Genomic DNA, 23,002 nt, shown 5'->3' with positions numbered 1-23,002 from the left:
GGAACGCACTAAATAAAAATAATAATATAGTGCGTTCGCCACTCGGGGTCCACCGTGCAGTAGGTGATATAACCGCTGCTAAGTGGTGACAGGAGCAATATGGCGGTAATGCGCAACAGGGTTAAACGTCACCCAGGTGTGCAGAGCAATATTTGTTAAGTCACAGAGATGCCAAATAAACACAAATAAACAGACTGAGCCTGTTGAGGTCACAGTACTCAGTAAAAATACAAACACGGTATCAGGTCACAGGAGAAGCCCAAGACGGCAGCACTACGTCCGTCTAGACCTACCGTGTGTGCGGCATCACAGCTGTGGACGCTAAGGAGAGCTGCTACTGCAGCGCGGCGTGGACACTGCCTCTAAACGACAAAGCTATGATGCAAGCGCAATGTCGGACGCTAGCAGCTGTGGATGTTGCAGCAGAGGAGCGTTGGCGCTGATTCTAACTCAGTCCCTAACCACATACGTAATATCAGAGGGAAGGGGTTTTATAATGAGTCAGTCACTAGAATCATACATCCGTCCTCATACACACAGCAAGTAAGTCTATACTAGCGCATGGCGGAACAGCCATGCGCGCCTTTTATAGCAGCCGGGACCTTCTGCAAGCCTCCAAATCTCTGAGATGGACAAATGAGATCTGGAGCAGGACCTGAGCACATGACTCCCGATCTCCAATGGGAGATCGTCCCATGAGCATGCTCAGTAGGAGGGCAGAAGGACTTAGCCTCAGGAGAGATTCTCTGCAAGGCAATCTCCTCGGCAATCTCCTCTGAGGTAGATAAACAGCAGGAGACTGCAGAATGTGCGGGTCTGGATCCCTGCAGAGTAAACGCAGAAACATCTAGTTACGACACTCTACATCACCCTCGTGCCACCTATAACCAGAAACTTCAATAATCTAAATTTTGGATTACATTTAGTGAATTACCTTTCCTTTTGGGCTCTTCTCATTTGCTGGATACATGAAAATTCCACCATATACGAGAGTTCTGTGAACATCAGCAACCATTGAGCCAACATATCTGGAGCTGTACGGAGCGCTGCCATCCTGAACAACAGAGAAGGACAGTTTATCCACTCACTCATTGACTGTTAATTCTAGCTATATTCAGCATTTCGGGCTCCATGTGTGGACTCATATTCATGTATTTTATATATTATTTGTTATGGTTTTGTTCATTAATAAAGATAATACACAATTGTGATACTTTCTGTGTAGCATTTATTTTGATGGCTCTATAAATATGGAACTATTAAATATTGAAAGGAATATAAAGACATAATTTTGTGAACATGTATTCCCTTAAAACTTTACTTTTAATGATATATATTAAAAAGAGCACCTGTTCCCGTGAAAAAAATGGAACAAAATCCACACTAATTAACAATAACAGAGGACCATAGAAGAAAGCCCTACAAAAGGACTACGATAACCTGTCTTAACACCTTCCTTGCCGTGGAGGTTGACACCCTAGAAGAAACGATTTTTTGGCGCCCCCACTCAACGTGGACTTAAGCCCCCGTTACACATAGCTGTAACGTCACTGGTTTTTGTCACGTTATAGCGATATTGCTAGCGATATCGCTATGTCTGATATTTACCTCCGACCGCTCCCCCGCTGATTATCGCTGATCGCTCGAGAAGGTCCTGGATCATTTCTCGTCGGGCGCTTCCTGCTGGGATTCCTGTGGCGCCGACGAGCGACGCGTGGACGCGGACGGGAGGACGTCAGGATCGCCTCGTCTGACAGGTAAGTAGCGACCCCCGACCGCTGCTATGTCGCTGGTGAGACCTGCCTGTGTGGCAGCTGACTAGCGACCACTTAGTGATGCACCAGCGATCCATATCGTTGTCGGGATCGCTGGTGCATCGCTAAGTGTAACGGTACCCTTACCCTACCTCCCCTATCTCACCCTAGATAAAAAGGTGGGAAAACAATTACCGTATTAGATAGGAAGGGGATGAAGGAAGAGGAAGGAAGGTAGACACAAAAAAAATCTTATTTGTAGAGAAAGATAATGAGAAAATCTAAAATATATGCACGTAGAGAACTGGCATTCAAAAGGCTAAATGGCCTATAGATGCTAAATAGCAAATAGAGATAGCTAAGTAATCCTTACGACCCCATGCAGTCATTAAGATATGCCTATCAAAAGTAAGTAAACACCATGTGGTGTCTTTACTGGATGCTTAATATGTTTACATGTATTGGTCCCTAATTTATAGGGCATTGCTATTTATTATTAGCACTGGTTTAGGCATATGTTAATTACTGCATGGGGTCGTAAGGATTACTTAGCTATCTCTATTGTGTACCTCTTTTGTACCTCTTTTGTGGGCCACTTGGAGATGTTAGTTTATCATTTTTTTCGGCTATGTACATTTAGTATTTTCCTATTATGATCACGTTTTTTCATTGTGCAATGTGGTCCATGTATGTTGGGGCGTTATTTGCTATTTAACATCAATAGGCCATTTAGCCTTTTGTATGCTAGTTCTCTACGTGCATATATTTTAGATTTTCTCATTATCTTTCTCTACAAATAAGTTTTTTTTGTGTCTACCTTCCTTCCCCTTCCTTCATCCCCTTCCTATCTAATAATTGTTTTCCCACCTTTATATCTAAGGTGAGATAGGGGAGATAGGGTAAGTCCACGTTGAGTGGGGGCACCAAAAAATTGTTTCTTCTAGGGTTCCAACCTCCACAGCAAGGAAGGTGTCTTAACAGGTTATCGTAGTCCTTTTGTAGGGCTTTTTTCTATGGTCTTCTATTATTGTTAATTAGTGTGGATTTTGTTCCATTTTTTTCACGGGAACAGGTGCTCTTTTTAATATATATCATTAAAAGTAAAGCTCTATAAATATGGCCTGTGTTACTGTACAGTTTCATAGGGTTGACAGTTGGATTTAATTGTGGGGAAAACTTTGCTTCACAACTGCCAAGTGTGAACATTACCTTAACCCCTTCGCACCCGAGCCTGTTTTTGCCTTCGTGACCGGGCCAATTTTTTCAATTCTGACCAGTGTCACTTTATGAGGTCATAACTCTAGAACGCTTCAACGGATACTACTGATTCTGACATTGTTTTCTCATGACATATTGCACTTCATGATGGTGGTAAATTTTTTTAGATATGATCTGCACTTATTTGTTAAAAAAATCAAAATTTGGCGAAAATTTAGAAAATTTTGCAATTTTCAAACTTTTAATTTTTATGCCCTTAAATCAGAGAGTGATATCACACAAAATAGTTAATAAATAACATTTCCCACATGTCTACTTTACATCTGCACAATTTTGGAAACATAATTTTTTTTTTTAGGAAGTTATAAGGGTTAAAAGTTGACCAGCGATTTCTCATTTTTACAGCAAAATTTGCAACACCATTTTTTTTAGGGACCACCTCACATTTGAAGTGAGTTTGGGGGGTCAATATGACAGAAAATACCCAAAATTGACACCATTCTAAAAACTGCACCTCTCAATGTACTCAAAACCACATTCAAGAAGTTTATTAACCCTTCAGGTGCTTCACATGAATGAATGGAATATGGAAGGAAAAAATAAACATTTAACTTTTTTTCACAAACATTTTACTTCAAAACAATTTTTTTTTATTTTCACAAGTGTAAAAAGAGAAAATGAACCACAAAATTTTTTGTGCAATTTCTCCCGAATACGCCAATACCCTGTATATGGGGCTAAACCACTGTTTGAGCACACGGCAGAGCTCAGAACTGAAGGAGTGCTGTTTGACTTTTTCAATGCAGAATTGGCTGGAATTGAGATCGGATGCCATGTCGCATTTGGAGAGCCCCTGATGTACCTAAACAGTGGAAACCCCCCACAAGTGACCCCATTTTGGAAATTAGACCCCCCAAGGGACTTATCTAGATGTGTGGTGAGCACTTTGAACCCCCAAGTGTTTCACTAAAGTTTATAATGTAGAGCCGTGAAAATAAAAAAAATCATTTTTTTTCCACAAAAATGATCTTTTAGCCTCCAATTTTTATTTTCCTAAGGGTAACAGGAGAAATTGGACCCCAAAAGTTGTTGTCCAATTTGTCCTGAGTACGTTGGTACCCCATATGTGGGAGAAAACTACTGTTTGGGCACACGGTGGGGCTCGGAAGGGAAGTAGTGACGTTCTGAAATGCAGACTTTGATGGAATGGTCTGCGGGTGTCATGTCGCGTTTGCAGAGCCCCTGATGTACCTAAACAGTGGAAACCCCCCACAAGTGACCCCATTTTGGAAACTAGACCCCCCAAGGAACTTATCTAGATGTGTGGTGAGCACTTTGAACCCCCAAGTGTTTCAGTAAAGTTTATAATGTAGAGGCGTGAAAATAAAAAAATCATTTTTTTTCCACAAAAATGATCTTTTAGCCCCCAATTTTTATTTTCACAAGGGTAACAGGAGAAATTGGACCCTAAGAGTTGTTGTCCAATTTGTCCTGAGTACGCAGGTACGCCATATGTTGGAGAAAACTACTGTTTGGGCACACGGTGGGGCTCGGAAGGGAAGTAGTGACGTTCTGAAATGCAGACTTTGATGGAATAGTCTGCGGGCGTCATATTGCATTTACAGAGCCCCTGATGTACCTAAACAGTGGAAACCCCCAATTCTAATTCCAACCCTAACCCCAACACACCCCTAACCCTAATCTCAGCCCAAACCATAACCCTAACCACAAACCTAACACCAACACACCCATAACCTTAATCCCAGCCCTAGCCCTAACCCTAGCCCTAGCCCGTGTACCTTTTTTTTTATTTTTGTGACAAGATCGCTGCCCTGCGATCTGACTCATAGTAACGCCACTTATCCTCTGATCTCACACTGACAGATGATCAGAGGTGAAGCAGCGTTACTATGTGACAAGATCGCTGCCTGGCACATAATAACGCGACTTCTCCTTTGATCTCACAATGACAGATGATCAGAGGTGAAGCAGCGTTACTGTGTGACAAGATCGCTGCCTGGCACAGCTGTGCCAGGCAGCGATCAGCTGTGCCAGGCAGCGTTCTAGTCACACAGTAACGCTGCTTCACCTCTGATCATCTGTCAGTGTTAGATCAGAGGAGAAGCCGCGTTACAATGAGTGAGATCGCCGGGAAACAAGCAGCTTTCCCAGCGATCGCTCCCATTGGCTGCTGTGACGCTGACGTCATCGGGACCTGAGCCAATCAGATCTCGATGACGTCGGGGGTCCCAGCATGCATTGTGCACTGGATCCCCGCGTTGTAAGGTATGTGGGGGTCCCGGGGGGCACAAAACCACCGACAGTAGATAAACATCGGCGCTGCACAAAGCCCAGCAAGCGCCAACGTTTATCTACTGTGGGCGGTCGGGAAGAGGTTAAAGGGACTCTTTCAGCACAGAATGACTGTTGAAACCAAGTACAGATGCTCGGTGCTTCACTGCGGGGTGTTGTGAGTTCATTTTCCCCTCCGTCACTGAGGCCTGGTGAACTCCCTATTCTAGTGAAGGAAGGTAGTGAGCCTGATTATCAGGCACCTGGGACTAATGAAGACGATTGGCTGAGTGGAGTCACTGACTGGATTTAAGGCAGCCTACGCCCTTTCTGCCCTGCGGGTGATTTCTCTGTGGACTCTTGGACACCAGTCTGATTCCTGCTCTCCTAAAGCTAAGTTTTCTGTTTTGCCTTTTTGCATCTAAGATTTGTTTTTGTTTTTCTTGCTTTTTGGATTCTGCCACTCCCTGCTGGAGTGTGCAGTGTTCCTTGAGCTCTGTCTTCTGAAAGTACCTGAGTGCTGATTTAGTTTTGAAGCTTAGTTGCTTCAGGGCCATTTTAATATCAGCTTGTTGGCTTTTGTCTCTGATAGGGTTTTGGCAGATTGCAGACAGCAGCCTTCCTATCCGTTCCTATCTAGGTAGTTTTTGGGCCCCGTCTTTGCTCAGCCTGTCTTTCTGTCTGTGTAAGTGTTTTCATCTTGCTTCACCGTCATTATATGTGGGGGGCTGCCTATTGCTTTGGGGTCTGCTCTGGGGCAGTTAGATTTCCCCTTTCCTTCTTTAGGCCTATGTATCTCTCCGGCTGTGATCGAGGGGTCTAGGTCATCGTAGGCACCCCCCACGGCTACTGCTAGTTGTGTTGATAGGTTCAGGGGTCTGCAATCTGATAGTTGCCAACTTCTCTGGTTTTCAGGACTTAGCTAGCATTTTTGTTTTTGCCTCCTACGGTGACTCAATCATAACAGCGGGGCCAGTCATTTATAAACTGTACATGTAAGCAGGTTGCGGGATGCAGTGACCGACAGAAGGCAGAGCAAGGGTTAACAAATGTAACAGTTTTAATTTAACAGGGGTTAACTCCTCGCAGGGAAATAAATGGTTAAATGAGGGTTAAACAGTTCAGTGGTAAGTAACAGGCAAAGTTAATAAACAAGATAACGGCAGTTCTTTAAATCACTTATTGTGTCAGAGGCTTCCCAGTCCACAACTGAAGCTTTGAAGGCAAAGGCACCAACAACGGCTGGTGCGGTGCTGTTCCAGTGGGGTCCTGCAAACAACAGTCCATCTTCTGGTGGCAGCGGTCTGTCTCCGGCACCTTCCGCTGAGCCCCTACTCCATAAGTTGGTGCGGCCAAAGCAAACAGGGTCGCAGCACTGACAGAGTCCAACGTGGACTGGCAAGTGTCAACTGGCAATTGTAGACCGCAAATGTCTGTCCAGTACTCGGCTTTCTCTATGCCGCACATGTGCTGTACTGTACTCCCAGTCACGGAGCGCATGTGTCTCTCTCTGAGCAGCTGCCGTCACCTAAATGGCTGCTCTGCATGGCCCTGCTCAGTTTGCGCTGCTCTGAGCGTCCACCGATACCAGTAAATCTCTTACACAGTAAGTCTCTCACACAGCTGTCCCAGATCTGTGCTCTGCGGCCGGGAGATTTTCCCAACCAACTCTCGCTCAGAGTACTCTGACCAACACGGGTGCTGCTGCGCGTCTACTAGTCTTGGGGAACACACCTCAGGATTCTGCACCGGGCCCCCTGCTCCTCTGTGCGAGCACCACACTCTGCACAGCTGGGAACTCGGCGCTCTGCACACACACTGTGTCACGGGAGCGCCTGCTTAGGTTCTGCTGGAGCACGGCTCCGTGCTGCCTCTCTCCCTCTGCCGCACACCTGCCTCTGCTCTCACTGCCGGCGGGGAACTGACTCTTTCTTCGCGTGCTTTCTCCTCACTGCCTGGCTTAGCCACACACCCCCTTCCTAGGTCATGGGGCCTGTCCTGTCCCCGATTCTTTCCCCCAGGCAACATGGGATGCAGCCTCAGCAGTTCCAGACCCAGCATGATGCAGGCACCTGCAGCTTGGTCTTCCTCCTTACATATACACTAGTGAAGAGCGACTATACTCGTTGCTTGGGTTTTCCCCGAGCATGCTCGGCTGTTCTCTGAGTATTTTTGCGTGCTCAGAGATTTAGTTTTGTCAATGCAGCTGCATGATAGCCTGAATACATGTGAGGAATGCCTATTTGTTAGGGAATCCCCACATGTATTCAGGTTGTCTAGCAGCCACAAATCATGCAGCTGCGTTGACAAAAACTAAATCTCCGAGCACGCCAAAATACTCGGAGGACACCCGAACATGCTCGGGAAAACCCGAGCAACGAGTATATTCACTCATCACCAGAGCCGGTTTTAGGCAAAGTGGGGCCCTAGGCAAAGTTTAAAATGGGGCCCCAAATGCTAACATATTGCACATCACACAGAAGCATTTCAGTTGTATTTACATGCGCTGAGTTCAGGACACTAAATGAGTGTGATCGACAATATTGAAGTCGTTCAACACTTGCTTCCCGGCCTCGTTCCACCATCTGAGAAAGAATGATGGGAACAGAACAGTCACTAATGGATCACTAACAGATCACCATGCAGTATCATGTTATCAGCAGCACATCTACAGTTTACACCCCAAAGTCCTCCATATAATATAATGTCCCCATAGTCCTCCATATTGTATAATACACTCCCTATAGTCCTCCATATAATATAATGTTCCCCATAGTCTTCCATATAGTATAATACACTCCTCAGTCCTCCATATAGTATAATACACTCCCCTTAGTCCTCCATATAGTATAATACACTCCTCATAGCCCTCCACATATTAAAATACACTGCTCAGTCCTCCATATAGTATAGTACACTCCTCATAGTGCCCAATATAGTATAATGCACTGCTATAGTCATCCATGTAGCACAATTCACTTCCCATAATATAATGCACCCCATAGTTCTTCATATAATGTATTCCCCATAGTCCTCAATACAGTATAATGCAGCCCACATATAGTATAATGCAGCCACCCCATAGAGCATAATGCAGCCACCCCACAGAGTATAATGCAGCCCCGCCATACAATATAATGTAACCCCCATAGAATATAATGCAGCCCCCCTCTTATAGTATAATGCAGCCACCCCTTAGAGCATTATGCAGCTACCCCACAGAGTATAATGAAGCCACTCCACAGAATATAATGTAACCCCCATAGAATATAATGCAGCCCCTCCATAGAATATATGGCAACCCCCTCATAGAGTATAATGCAGCCCCTTATATAGTATAATGTAGCCCTTCCATAGAATACAATGTAGCCTCCTCATAGAGTATGATGCAATCACCCCCATAGAATATAATAAATATAATACAGCCCCCCATAGAATATAATGTAGCCCCAAATAGAATACAATACAGCCCACCTCCCCATAGAATATAATGTAACCCCCCATATTATATAACACAGCCTCCCCCACAGAATATAATGTAAAATATATATATACACACACACACACATACATACACACACATATATATATATATATATATATACACACACACACACACACAAGTCATTGAGATAAACATATATATTTATATTTCACAGAGTTCTTCATAGCAGAATAGCCGCTAATTAAATTGCCGGCTTCTATTAAATCATTCCCCGACCCGACGTGAAATGACACATGGTTTACATTCAGTAAACCATTTCATTTCATCTTTTTTTATATGGCCCTGACTAATAAATAGATGAGGGTTTGTGTGCAAAATTTGGGAGTTGTAGTTGTTATTTTAAGGGGTTAATTCGTTGTTAAAAAATGCCTGGGCTTCCCATTGCCCTATAGTGGTGGTGAATGGGTTAATCTAACAAAGGGTTAATGTCACCTTACAATCGAATGGTGACATTAACCCTTTGTTAGATTAACCCACTCGCCACCACTATAGGGCAATGGGAAGCCCACACATTTTTTAACAAAGAATTAACCCCTTAAAATAACAACTACAACTCCCAAATTTTGCACACAAACCCTCATCTAATTATTAGTCAGGGACATATTAAAAAACATGAAATGAAATGTTTTACTGAATGTAAACCATGTGTCATTTCATGTCGGGTTGGGGAATTATTTGATAGAAGCCGGCAATTTAATTAGCGGCTATTCTGCTATGAAGAACTCTGTGACATATAAATATATATATATGTTTGTCACAATGACATGTATGTATATACAGTATATATGTATTCTATGTGTATATATCTATTCTTTCTTTCTTTATTAAACCTGTCAGTGTGAGTTTACTGTATAGCGCACTGAATTGCCGGCTTTTCTAAAAGACACCGGGTGCATATTTCTCGCAAGTCACATGTGTGGTCCGTGTGTAATCCGTACTTTTTGCGCACCCATAGACTTGCATTGGCGTATTACGGGCGTAGTACGCTGACAATCGCAGCATGCTGCGATTGGCACGGACCAAAGAATACGCCCGAGAAATATACAGCTGTTGGGAGCAAACCCATAGAGAATAATTTGTCCGTGTGTAATGCGTGCTTTTAACGCCTCTCACTCGTCCGTATTCCTCGCCAGTGTGACCCTGGCCTTATTCTCCAATCTGAGAGACTCTGCATCTAGTCCTGAGCCCATGGAGGTTGGTGCCACGTCATTGGAGGAAAAAGAGGAGACGCCGAAGAAACAACCAATTGTGCTTTTACTGTGGATTCGCTGGACATTGGAGAAGAAACTGTCCTTCTTGCCCTTCTTCAGTGACGCCATCAGGAAAACGACTGAGTGTGGGTAACAATCGAGGAGGTTGCCCAGACTCCCAGGTACCCTTTTCCTCACTTACTAAAATTCTGCTTCCGGTGGAACTGGAACTTACAGGCGGTCCAGTTGGGACTACCGCCTTTGTTGACTGTGGTTCTTCTATTAATCTGATCGATGCCAAAGTTGTGACTTTTCATAAGATAGGGACAGTCAGGTTAAAAGATCCTCTTAAAATCGTGGCAATTGATTCTTCTCCTATCACCCAGGAGGGAATTTGTTTCATGACTGATACCTTTTCTCTGAAAGTGGGTTCCACTCACGTGGAAAAATTAAGGTGTTTTGTTATAAATAATCTGCCGGCTGGACTGGTACTGGTTATGCCTTGGCTTCAACGTCACAATCCTACTATTGACTGGGTCACGGGGGAGATCATTCAGTGGGGTTGTATGGCTAACGGTCTATGTTGTAACTTGACAACTCTTCTCACCCCAGTAAAATCTGTGTCAGTGTCGTCTGTCGATCTGGAAGGTATTCCGGAGTACCTGAAAGATTTTGAAGACGTATTTTCTGAAAGTGAGGCTGAGGCGCTACCACCACATAGACCCTTTGATTGTGCCATTAATATAGTCCCAGGAGCCAAGTTACCCAAGGCTCGCCTGTTCAATTTGTCCAGGCCCGAACGTCTAGCCATGAAGGAGTACATTACCGAGTCTCCGCAAAGGGCATATTAGGCCTTCTGTTTCACCTGTGGCAGCGGGCTTCTTTTATGTTAAGAAAAAAGATGGTGGTTTGCGGCTGTGCCTCGACTTTCGGGAATTAAACAAAATTACTGTGAAAAATACATACCCTCTCCCCCTAATTCCTGATCTATGTAACCAACTCACCGGGGCCAAGTGGTTCTCTAAACTGGTTTTACGTGGGGCGTATAACCTTATAAGAGTCCGGGAAGGGGACGAATGGAAAACAGCATTCCTGACGACTGAAGGGCTGTTTGAAAACTTGGTTATGCCCTTTGGTCTCACCAACGCTCCTGCTGTTTTTCAGAATTTTATTAATGCAATTTTCTCTGATTTAATTGGTCGTTTTGTGGTTATCTATCTGGATGACATTCTGGTGTACTCGGTGGACAGTCAATCTCACTTGCACCATTTGCGGATGGTTCTCATGAGACTGAGGGAGAATAATTTGTATGCCAAGTTGGAAAAATGCTCATTTTTCATGCAAGAAGTATCCTTTCTGGGGTTGATTGTGTCAGGGGGGAGGGGTTCTGCATGGATCCTAAGAAGGTCCAGGCTGTTACGGAGTGAGTGCAGCCTCATGACTTGAAAGGGTTGCAGCGATTTTTGGGCTTTGCCAACTTTTATAGGAAATTTATTAAGGGCTTCTCGCAGGTGGTAAAGCCTCTAACGGACCTCACTCTCAAGGGAGCTGATGTCAAAAATTGGTCTGTAGCTGCAAAAAATTCTTTCATGACATTAAAAAAGTGCTTTTCTTCAGCCCCTGTATTGGTACAACCTGACCCGTCAAGACCTTTTGTCGTGGAGGTTGACGCCTCGGAAGTAGGGGTGGGGGCAGTTTTGTCTCAGGGCCCTCCTACCCTTACTAATCTGAGGCCTTGCGCCTTCTTCTCTAAAAAATTTTCCTCTGCCGAGAGAAATTACGATGTCGGCAATAGAGAATTGTTGGCGGTAAAGTTGACTTTTGAAGAATGGAGGCATTTCCTGGAGGGGGCTGTTCATCCCATTACAGTCATCACTGATCACAAAAATTTGGCCTATATTGAGCCTGCCAAGAGATTGACCCCCAGACAGGCTCGATGGGCGCTTTTTTTTTTTTCTCGATTTCAGTTTCCCATCACATTCCGCCCGGGATCTAAAAACATCAAGGCTGATGCCTTATCCCGAAGCTTTGATTCGGTGTACCCTCCAGAACCTCCCTCCTCCATTCTTCAGCCAGGAGTAGTGGTGGCCAAAATCTCATCTGAGTTACAGTTACATTTGTGTGTTTCCATAGAAGTGTGTTTTTTATAGATACATTTTAGTGATTTTTGTGATTTTATATTATGTTGATAGTTATGTGTGAATTTTTTGAGTGCAATGAGCATCTACCTCACTTCCTGGGGAAGCTAGTATATAAGGAGAATGGAATGTGATGCCAGAGTAACTTTTGCTCCTGAGGAAGTGTACAGTGTGTACACGAAACGCGTAGAGTTTATGGAATAAAAAGGAAGTTATAATCACTGCTTGGTCCTTGGATTAACTCCTTGTGAACTTTGGACTGGAACAGCGCGATCCTGAAAGCCGGATTTCTTTCCTTCTTATATATGTAATTCTAGTGACCGGCTGATTGCTGCAGTTCATCGGATCCTACCCATTTGTGCTTATGGTTGTTGTGTTTCACACAACTGAACCAGGTGAGTGGATCCATATCTGTGAAACGTTTATATCACTGGATAAGACCCTATTGTGCGCTTCTGTCTCCCCCTTTTTTATTGACCACAGGGATAACAGAGTGAAGCTCTGTCATGGACGCTATGCTGTTAATATGAACTTTATGTTGCTGGTCATGGTTTATGATGCCTAAATAAACCTCATGGACTGTGATTGTTTTATGGAAAACCCGTGCCGGATGTGTTTATTTGGCTGCCAAGTGAGTATCCCCTACCCGAATGACAGCGCTATCTTACAACTGGTGGAGAATGCTATGGGCAATGTTGTAGCCTTGTTGCTAGGAGCAACGGAAGAGGACTGCAAAATTCGGTTGCTAAGGGCAACGGTTTCCAAAAGCACATGGTGCAGTGCTGGCAACGCTGAGCCAGGAGGGCTGACGGTTGTGAAAGCCTTGTGATATACTGACAGCAGGTCAGTGGAAAAGACTTATAGGACACCTCTGCGGTAGAGGGGTCCGAGAACCTGCGCGGCCAGCAGGTGACGGTCGTGAAAGCCGTGTTGTACTGACCGGGGTCAGAGAAAGAGACTGGTGATTGCTAGGGTGCCTCTGCGGATATGAGGTACCCGAGGACCTGTGTGGCCGACACAGGTAACGGACAGGTGTTCATGTTGTACTGACCTGGGTCAGTGAGAAAGACTGTGTACCTGGAGGGCTCAGTGAGCAAGGTCCTGGTGGGTCAGTGTTGGGAGTTTCTGGGAGAAGAATCGGATCCCTGGAGCACGTGGTATGACCTTGAACCTGGTGAGGCATGAGTGTTGGGCAGTCTCAGGCGGAGACGGATGTCCTGAAGAGCACCCGCTGAGCCCCTGGACCTGGTGAGGCCGGTGTGTTGGGAAACCCTGGGAGGAGGGTCGGCTCCCTGAATAGCACCCGGTGCACCCTGTGTGTTGGACGTTCTCAGGCAGAGACAAAATGTCCTGAATAGCACACAGACAGGACACGTGAGTTTTGTGTGGTGTGTTTTTTTTTCTCTTTTCTCAACTCAGCCTGCGGTGGCCCAGTGGGAGTCAAGAAGGTGACAAGCAGGTTTCTGTAACTCGGCGGGGTTACGAAGGGGACAAGCGGCTTCCTGTAACTCGGCACGGTTACGAAGGTGACACCAGCAGCTGTGTGTGAACGGCAGCCGGTGGTGTCGGTGATCGGTGACAGCAGGAGCTGTGGTGGTGCCAGCAAGGACTTGTGTGGTATCGTAAGAGACATAAACTGTGTTGTGTGAACTGCTGTCTAAGGAGACCGGTAGAACGGACATGGGGAGATCCCGAAAGGGGGCGGTGGCCCAAATCAGGGTGGTAGCCCAAAAGGGGGTTGAGTCCCAGAAGGGGGCGGTGACCCAAATTGGGGTGGTAGCCCAAAAGGGGGTGGAGTCCCCGAGGGGGGCGGTGACCCAAATTGAGATGGTGGTCCAGAAAGGGCTGAGTTTGCAAAAGGGGCAGCTGTCATGTCGGACGCTGTTCACACCACAGCGTCCGGCAGGCAGAGGTAGTTCCACCTCCAGCCACTATAGCCTCAGTGGCGCCGGCTTGATCTTCAGGCTCTCGGGGGTTAATCCTGCTGGAGACCAGGTTGGAAGGTTAGTCACGCCCACGGTCTTTAAATAGTCTTACTGGCATATGGGCGTCGCCGATTATAGCTTGTGTTTCATACCAAGTGGTTCCGGTCTGGAGTGGAGGTGTTCAAGAGAGAGAGATTCATATCTGGTGTCGTATGATCCGTCGTTATCCTTTCTCCTTCCCATATTTGTGTTTAGTTGTGCCCTGTTCACATTACTGTTTATTCCTGTGTGTGTGTGTGGCGCAGTGCAGTTTAAGTTCTCCCTGTCTGTCATTATATGTGTGGGAGCTTTGGTGGTGTGACTCCTCACTGGGTGGAGGGTGGAGGGTTAAGTGCAGGGCTGAGCAGGAGATAAGGAAAGGTCGGAGGCTCAGGCATTTGCACCTTCAGCAAAAACCCTGGGTTGAGGGTCAGACAGGGTTTCCCCTAGTAAAAGGGACACCACAGGGGCCCCGGGTATTTCAGCCTTAGTTGAACTAAGCCCCCGTGACAGCAGCACTGGGTACCTCAGTGGACATGTCTGGGGAACCGCAGTGTGTGTATATGTCTTTTGAGGAGTGCGGCATGTATTTTCCAGACAACAACAGGCCACTGGTGTGTACCGTGATGCTGCACTGGGAAGGAGTCTCTGGTAGGCTGGACTCAAAGAGTCAGGTGACTCTGACAGGAACTCCGCTCATTTTATCGCTGACTGAGAAAAACGTCAGAGTTCGCTGCGACCATGGGGTCATTGTGAACTATACGGTGGACAGAGTCATGATGGAAATGACAAAGGGGGTTAAGTGTCAAGGAGGTAGTATGCCACCAAACTTAGTGCATACCTTTGAGAGGGGTTGGGACTTTGTCTTGTTTAATGATGTATGGCAGGAGGATGGAGACGTTCCTACTGTTGGGTTAGCAGACATTGTGACGGTGACGCCTGCTAAGCTGGACAGGTCAGTTGTAGAAGTGACCGGAAGAAGGGGTACATCTGCCCAACTTACGGACCTGTTGTCTCGCGACATGACGGATGGTGGGCTGGGAGATGAGACGACTGGAGTGGACACACGGTCAGAGGGTAACTGGAGGGTTCTCTTGGATGATCGACGTGACTCAGACTCTAGGGGTGACTGTGGCTCTGAGAGAGAGAGGGAGCACAGACTAGATGAGCTAGAGAAAGAAGTCTTTGAGCTCAAAAGGTCACCTGGCATCGTGGCAAGGTCTGAATAAGTCCCTCAGAGAAGAAGTAGGAGTTTTAACAGAAACTGTAAGAGGCCTTCTGCGAGAGAAGAAATGGGACGAAGACTTACAGCGGCCAGGCCCGACTGATAAACAGAGTGAAGACAAGAAGAAACTGGAGAGTATGGAAGCAGAGATGATCCATATGAAAGAGAAGCTTGCTGCTGTGGAGCATGCTAAAAGGCAAGCACAGCAGGAAAGAGATGAACTGGCTGATGTGATTGCCAACAACAGTGGTAAAGATGCTCTGGCTTTGGAAGAAAAGAGGCGGTTAGAGTCTCGCATTGCTCAGCTTGAAGAAGAAGTTGTGGAAGAACACGGCAACGTTGAATTAGCCAATGACAGGCTGAGAAAGGCCACACTTCAGGTTGACCAGATGAATGCTTATCTGAAGACAGAATGTAGCAATGCTCAGAAGAATGAGAGTGCCCGTCAGCAATTAGTTCGCCAGAATAAGGAGTTAGAAGCAAAGGTTGCACTACTAGAGGAACAGCTTGATGCGGAAATTAAAGTGCGACAATCTGCAAGCAAACAAGTACGTCGTACGGAGAAAAAACTGAAGGTTGTACTAAGGCAAATGGATGAGGAAAGACGTAGTTCTGAGCAGTACAAAGACCTGGTGGAGGGAAATAATGTGCGTTTGAAACAGCTGAAACGCCAGGTGGAAGAAGCAGAGAAAGAGGCTCAACGTGCCAATACGTGGCACCGTAGATTACAGTGTGAACTGGAAGATGTTACAGAGGCAGCAGGTGCAACGAACTGTGAGGTTAATGCACTGAAAAGCAAACTTAGACGTGGTGGGGTACCATTTGTTACAAGACGCTTAGATAGAGAAAGGATGGTGACTAAACAGTGTCTTACAATGCAGACAGACCGTGACTGGAGGGTCAAAGACAACAACCGATATTCTGACCGCTGGGGGCGGGGGAGGCCTAACGTAGGGATGAGGCCGTATGACAGATGGAGACGGCTCTCTCGACCTGTGGGGCAAGGTGCAATGAGTGCCCGGTCTCGAGATCCTGGTGTAATGTTGTGTGTTCAACACCACAAGTTTGAACAGACTGGGGAGGTATGTGGTGTAGTGACCACTGTGTCCGCTAGGGGGCGCTGTGTTGATGTCCCAGGAGAGAGGATGAGTGGCAGAATACTGAATGACCGTTATGTATCTCAAGGTGGGTGTCCTTGGGATGGAGACTTATGTGTGAGTTGATCAGCAGTGATACTGCTGAGGTGCTGTTTCAATGTGTTTTGGGAAGTCTCCAGGTAGCTGGTGAGATGGGCAGGACCAGTTACCTACAAACCCACCCAGGGGGTGTGTTTAAGAACGCTACTGTAAAGTGTGTATGAGTGGTTGAAGGACCTGTGATGAGGTCATAGCCATGTGACCCGGTGGGCTTGGCTACAGACCATATAAGGTGGCCAGGGTAGGTCACATGGAGTGAATGCAGGGACCCGGTTGGTCCGTTTTGGAAGGTCCCATTTGAGAGAGATGGGGCTGTCTTCCTGACAGCAAGTGAACGCTGTGTTAATGGCTGCACGTGCCTGATAGTTCCCTGGAGGGAATGGACGTCTGCAGCATGGTGAAGCAGCCATGAGGTAAACCCAGAAAGGGGATATAACTGTGAGGCTAAGAGAGCCTGTGTGCTGGACATGGCACAACCTGTGTGACCACAGGGATAACAGAGTGAAGCTCTGTCATGGACACTATGCTGTTAATATGAACTTTATGTTGCTGGTCATGGTTTATGATGCCTAAATAAACCGCATGGACTGTGATTGTTTTATGGAAAACCTGTGCCAGATGTGTTTATTTGGCTGCCAAGCGAGTATCCCCTACCCGAATGACAGCGCTACCTTACAATATACACACTGTATATATATATATATATATATATATATATATATATATATATCTTTTTATCCATAAAAGGAGGGGGACCCACACACATTTCTAGCACAGAGGTCCCAAGTTGCCTGTGTCTGCCCCTAAGTTAAAGCATTGGCCCCGCCATGGAGCACAGAGCACCTGTGCTTGGTTTGAACAGTCGTTCTGTGCTGGCAGTCTCTTTAAAGGAAATCTTTACTTAGATTCATGCTGTTTGAACCACAGGGAGCATGAATAACAGCTTGGCAATGCGGTTGAAGCCAAGTAGATATTAGTATGAAATGCCGTGGCATTTCAGAGAAAGCATAGCTTGAAATGCCGGCCAGGGATCATATGGAGAGACCTGATGAGCCCTGATGCCATGCCATAGTCAGGTGTCTCCCCATTGTACGCAGCCGGCTTTTTAATTAAATCATATTTTTATTGAAATACCATAGTGTTTTCGAGGAAAACATACATGACTACAATTGTGCAGCTAACATCTGATTCATGCTGCCCTTGGTTTGTGCAGGAAGAAACTAATGACAGGTTCCCTCTAAAATTTCTCTCTACACAATAGAGTATCGGATTTTTTTTGTAACTTTTTAATAGATTACTGTATTTCATTAAAGAGTCCAGGCACTTAAAATAAGAAATCAGTCCATCAACAGAATATAGACGGTTTTACAACAGTTTGTAGCCTGTGCGCTGTAAAACTGTAGACGATCAGGTTAGAATGAAGTTATATTAGTTTTTCAGCTGCTCAGAATAGAACAAGACAATTAATTTGGACCTTGTTTATAATAAGAGTAATTAATCAAATAATAAATTTTGTAATTGAAAAAAATACACTTTTATAATAAAGGATCTGGAAAACCCCATGCTTTCGATTTCTAACTTTAATCCTTAAGAACATTAATTTACATAGTCTCATAACTTTCACTTTGTGAAATGAGAAGTCGGCACGAGCCTGGCAGACAGCCTAGGGTTCCCTCTATGACATAATAGAGATAAACTAGCTGGAATTTCCCTTTGATACTAGTGTTAGAAAGCACAGAATATACAGCTGTAGTGATGGGTGAACCCGTGGATGTTTGAGTCCAGCCAAACGTCTTAAAAAAAAAGTTTCGTTCGGGTACCAGAACGGTACACAAACCCAAACCTGGGCCCCATTCAGATGAATGGGGCTCCCGAACATCCGTACTACTCTCATCGGTGTACGCCTGCTGTTGCTGGTAACAGTGCTTGTGCAATAAACAAATAAAATTAAAAAAGAAAAAAAACTGGGGACCTTTCTAATTTTGATAATCAGCGCAGGCAAAACTGACAGCTGGGGGCTTTAACCCTCAGCTGACAGCTATATCATGGCTGGTTATCAAGAATAGAGGGGTCCCACAGCATTTTTTTTTAATTATTTAAATAAATAATTAAAAAAAAACATTGTGGGTTCCCTGTCATTTTTTTGACAATCAGCCAAGCTAAAGCAGACAGCTGGAGGTTGGTATTCTGTCTGGTAAGTGGTCACTGATATTGCCCTCCCCCCAGCCTAAAAATAGCAGCCTGCAGCCGCTCCAGAAATGTCACATCAATTAGTTGTTTTGCCTGGCTCTTCACACTTGTCCTGGTGCAGTGGCAAGTGGGGTAACAGGTTTGGGGTTGATGTCAGCTGTTTTATCTCTGCTGACATCAAGCCCATAGGATAGTAATGAAGAGGTGTTCTTAAGACTCCCCCATTACTAACCCCATAGCGTGGGAACGGTAGTGCTCTGACCGGTGGTAACTAACTTACCGCCGTTCAGAGCCGCTGGTGTTTCTCGCGCTGTCACACAGATCACTGGAGAAGTCCGTGTTAGGGGTACGTGCACGGCCAATACGTGTTTGGCACGGTCCTTGAACTCTACTGTTTGGGTTCGCCCATCTCTACACAACTGCAATCAAAATTATTCAACCCCATTGCAGTATAAGTTTATTACAAACAAAAACAATTTAAAAAGCTCAAAACAGATAAAACAAGTGGTTTCTCCAAATTCAGCAAAAAGTGCTACTTTTAATGACTACTGCAGTTTGCAGAGTAACTCAGCCCCTGTATATGCACATCAGGTATTATCTCAGGAAGCAAGCCACAGGCAACTTATCGAGAAGCTTCATTAGTTGCAAAAGGTCTGCTGGACATAAAACACAGGAAATATCTGGATTGGTGAGGGTTTGTTGATTGTGATGTTTGACTAATTACCTGTTAACTTTGTCGATCACTCTCTTGATATTAAAAGAAGAGATCATTGTCTTACACAAACAAGAAAAAGGATATAAAAAGATTAGGAATTAGGAATTGAACGTTCCTAGAAATACAGTTGGAAGCATAGTTTGCAAGTTCAAAGTTAAAAAGGTACACAGGCCACAATGTCTGTATGTGGCAAAAAAAATAGCCATCACAGGCCAACCAGAAAAAACACTGGGCAGAACAAACTGAAACACTCCCCAGTCGCACCTCTCCAACTCAGGGTTGACAAACTGTCATAGTACTGCCCACATAACAGTTTCTCTGTTCCCCGGAAACCGTTCCAGTGAGAACTAACCACACTGATTAAGGGTCACTATCCCTCTGACGTGCTCAAACCCCAATTAGCCAAGGCCATCCCTGACTTGCCACATTACCAAATTTGATCAATTACGTCACCAAAATTAAGAGGGGGAGGAAGGTTCATTGGTCTTGAATCCTTGGAAGAAGCGTTGTTCCTGAGTCCTCCTCTTCTTTATAAAGGTAACCTGCACTACTCCTCCCCCTATAACTTTTGCCCAGTGAAAACCTAATGTCCCTTGTGTGAACTGTTCTTTTAACCCACACCCCCTCCCCCCCTCTTCATGACTATGTGCTATAACTATCATTAACCCTTTCTCTACCTCCTAATTTCAAACTCCTGTCATGTCCGGGCTTCTCCTAGCTGCACCCATTCTGCCTTATCTTTCCCGAGGAGCCAGATAATCAAAAACGTTCAAGTCACTGTAAAAATAACATGCAGCAAGATTTGGTGATAGAACACTGAGGTTTGAACTTGCACATTAAGACGTATACTAAGCACTGGAGGTTTTCATGCCCAGACACCAAAACGTACACCTCTACAGACCCAAAGACACAAGAAAAGTCAGCTCCATTATGATCAAAATCATATAAATTAGCTACAGAAGTTTGAGGATTCTGTTTTCTGTAACTATTTGGTCTCATGGATCATTAGTAAATCTGTAGAAACAAGAATGACTGAAATGAACACTCTGCCTCCAGTGAAGCATCACGGTGGCTCGGTGATGCTGTGGTACTGCTTTGCTTTCTCTGGCACTGGAAAGCTGCAGTGTGTTAAGGGCAAGATGGATTCCATCAGGAAATCTTAGCAGAAAATTTCATGCCTTCTGTGAGGAAGCTGAAGTTTGGATGCCATTGAACCTTCCAACAGGACAATGATCTCAAAGCATACCCCAAAGTCCTCCAAGGGTTGTTTTCAGAAGAAGTCCTACAAGATCCAAGACTGATTGTCACAGTTACCTGAATTAAGCCCCATAGAATCTCTTGGATGGAATTTGAGGAAAGGCGCACAATCCACAGATCCAAGAATATTAGTGAATTTGTATGTTCTCCCCGTGTTTGCTTTGGACTCCCCTGGTACTTTGGTTTCCTTCTACACTCCAAAGACATACTGATAGGGAGAGGGATAGGGGAAAGTGATGAGGGCTGTAAACACGATGGAAATTAATGGCGCGATATAAGCGAGTAAAATAAATAAATACATACATACACTTGCCAGTTCAAGTGAACTGTATGCAAAAATGCGAGAGACTTATTTATGACATCACGGCTTATTTATCAGTATTGGATTACTTAGATAGTGCAGACTTTTATAAATTATAATATGGATATGAAGTAGTAACTTTCTTACTGGAGGAAACTTCTTGTTCTGTATGTACTCTGTAACGGCAGGATCAAAGTATTTTGCATATCCCTCATTGAGACTGTAAATTTTTCCTTTCTTCTTTAGTTTAACATTCCTGTCAACCAGAACAAATTCTCCCAGTGCCTGCAATAAAAAAGCAATGAACAATCAAACCCAATTTAATCATCATCACTTACTTTATGTGCTATGTCCATACCAACATTTTGCCATACTTACAGGATCTAGCATGAAGCAGTCCACTCCCTGGCCTGTAGAGAGCGCTACAAGGGTTGCACTTCCATACAAAGCATAGCCAGCTGCTACAATGTTTCGGCCAGGCTGTAGAGCATCCTCATCACAAGGTTCTGTGTCTGTTGTCTGAGAAATAAGCCAGACATATAAGCAAAGTATGAGTCCTATCTTCATGTAAACCCCCACAGTAATACTAGTTTATGTAGAACATTTGAAATTTATATGATAACCACTGTCAATTTGAGTCTTTACCGAAGTAAAAACATTGAGAAATACAGAATACGTCTGAAGATATGTAAAAGGGAACCTGACAGTAACTTTTACCCACAAGCTCTTTATATGATTGTGTAGTCCTTTAAAAGATAAACCAGTCAATTCCTTTATGACCCCAAAGTGCTTCGCGAGAAGGCAGAAATTGCAATTTTCGGAGTCGTGTCTGGAAGTGCAGAAGGGTGTGACGATCCACTTACAACTTTTCAGTTTCCACTGTATTCTCAGGACTAGCATCATCCTCCCTTGGCTGAATGACTAGTCATTGGCTCTGGTACACTGGCCGCTGAGCTGTCAATCAGTCAGGGGAGGGTGCTGCTTGTTCGGCAAACAGTGTGGAGTATGAAAGTTGTAGGTGCATCAATCCCCAATGCACTTCAAATTGAGCTTCAAAATATTATTTTTCTCTATTGAGTAGCACATTGGGGTCATAAAGAGCTCAGCTGTCTTATCTTTTAAAGACATACATAGTCATAAATGGTTGGTTGGTGTTTAAAAGTTGCTGAGAACTGCAATCTTGGACCCAATTTTTACCAACAGGGAGGAAATGGTTGAGGAAGTAAACGTGGCTGGGAATTCAGGAGGCGGCGATCATGTCATCCTCAAATTTTGGATTACAAGTGGAAGAAGATGAGCCAAGACAGGCAAATTTTAGTGGACTTAGAAATAGGGTAGGAAAGGTCCAATGGCTGGATATTCTAAAGGACAGAAATGTCCACGTAGGTTGGGAAATTTTGCTAAATTAAATTCTCACTGCAAAATCAGTAACAATCCAGAAAAGAAAGAAGAGTTGGAAGCATTTAAAGAGTCCAGGATGGATGAACACAAAAGATAAACACTTGTTAAAAAGGAAAAGAATTGTATATTAAATGGAAAGAGGGGAGCATGTATAAAAAAAAAAAGAATATAATGTCGTCTGCAGGAAATGCAGGGAAAGCGTTAGAAGAGCTAAAGCCAGTAATGAAGTGAGACTTGCAAGGGAGACCAAAAGCAATAAAAAAGGATTTTGCAGTAGTTTTTTACTGAACATTGAGAGCATAAGGAAGAACAGCTAATTGGCATGTAGCTAAGGACACGTTCACACGTTCATTGTTTGGTCAGTAATTGCAAGGCAAAATCTGGAGTTGAGCAATCATAGGAAAAATGTAATAGAAACATGTGCACCACTTCTGCATTTTTCACCCACTCCTTGTTTTGGCTTACAGTCCTGCTAATTGTTATTGGCACTCATAACGTTTAAGTACATGATGTGCAATATCTCCTGAAAAAAAGAATCAAGTGGTACAGTTTTTTTTGTATAGGATATTCGTGTTAGATACGAAAGAGCAAATGATGAACAATAACTTAAAAGAAAAAACAATGGGAGGGAAAAATACAAAAACCTAAAGCTTGCT

At 44.6% G+C, this 23,002-nt stretch overlaps 1 protein-coding gene across 1 annotated transcript in view; it reads right to left on the bottom strand.

Annotated features, from left to right (window-relative positions):
- LOC141049459 (fructose-1,6-bisphosphatase isozyme 2) overlaps nucleotides 1-23,002 on the bottom strand; it is a 62,904-nt gene that overhangs the window by 15,381 nt on the left and 24,521 nt on the right. The window contains exons 4-6 of the mRNA XM_073545935.1: nucleotides 21,324-21,464; nucleotides 21,093-21,230; nucleotides 935-1,054 (exon numbers count right to left, since the gene is read on the bottom strand). Of these exons, the coding sequence (XP_073402036.1) occupies nucleotides 935-1,054; nucleotides 21,093-21,230; nucleotides 21,324-21,464 (399 nt within the window). The remainder of the gene's footprint in view (nucleotides 1-934; nucleotides 1,055-21,092; nucleotides 21,231-21,323; nucleotides 21,465-23,002) is intronic.

Source organism: Dendrobates tinctorius, unplaced genomic scaffold (genome assembly GCF_039654945.1).
Source record: "Dendrobates tinctorius isolate UK_male_01 unplaced genomic scaffold, ASM3965494v1 ptg000144l, whole genome shotgun sequence".
Lineage (NCBI taxonomy): Eukaryota > Metazoa > Chordata > Amphibia > Anura > Dendrobatidae > Dendrobates > Dendrobates tinctorius.
Note: the sequence above shows the minus strand (reverse complement) of the source record. Positions and strands in the feature narration are given on the sequence as shown.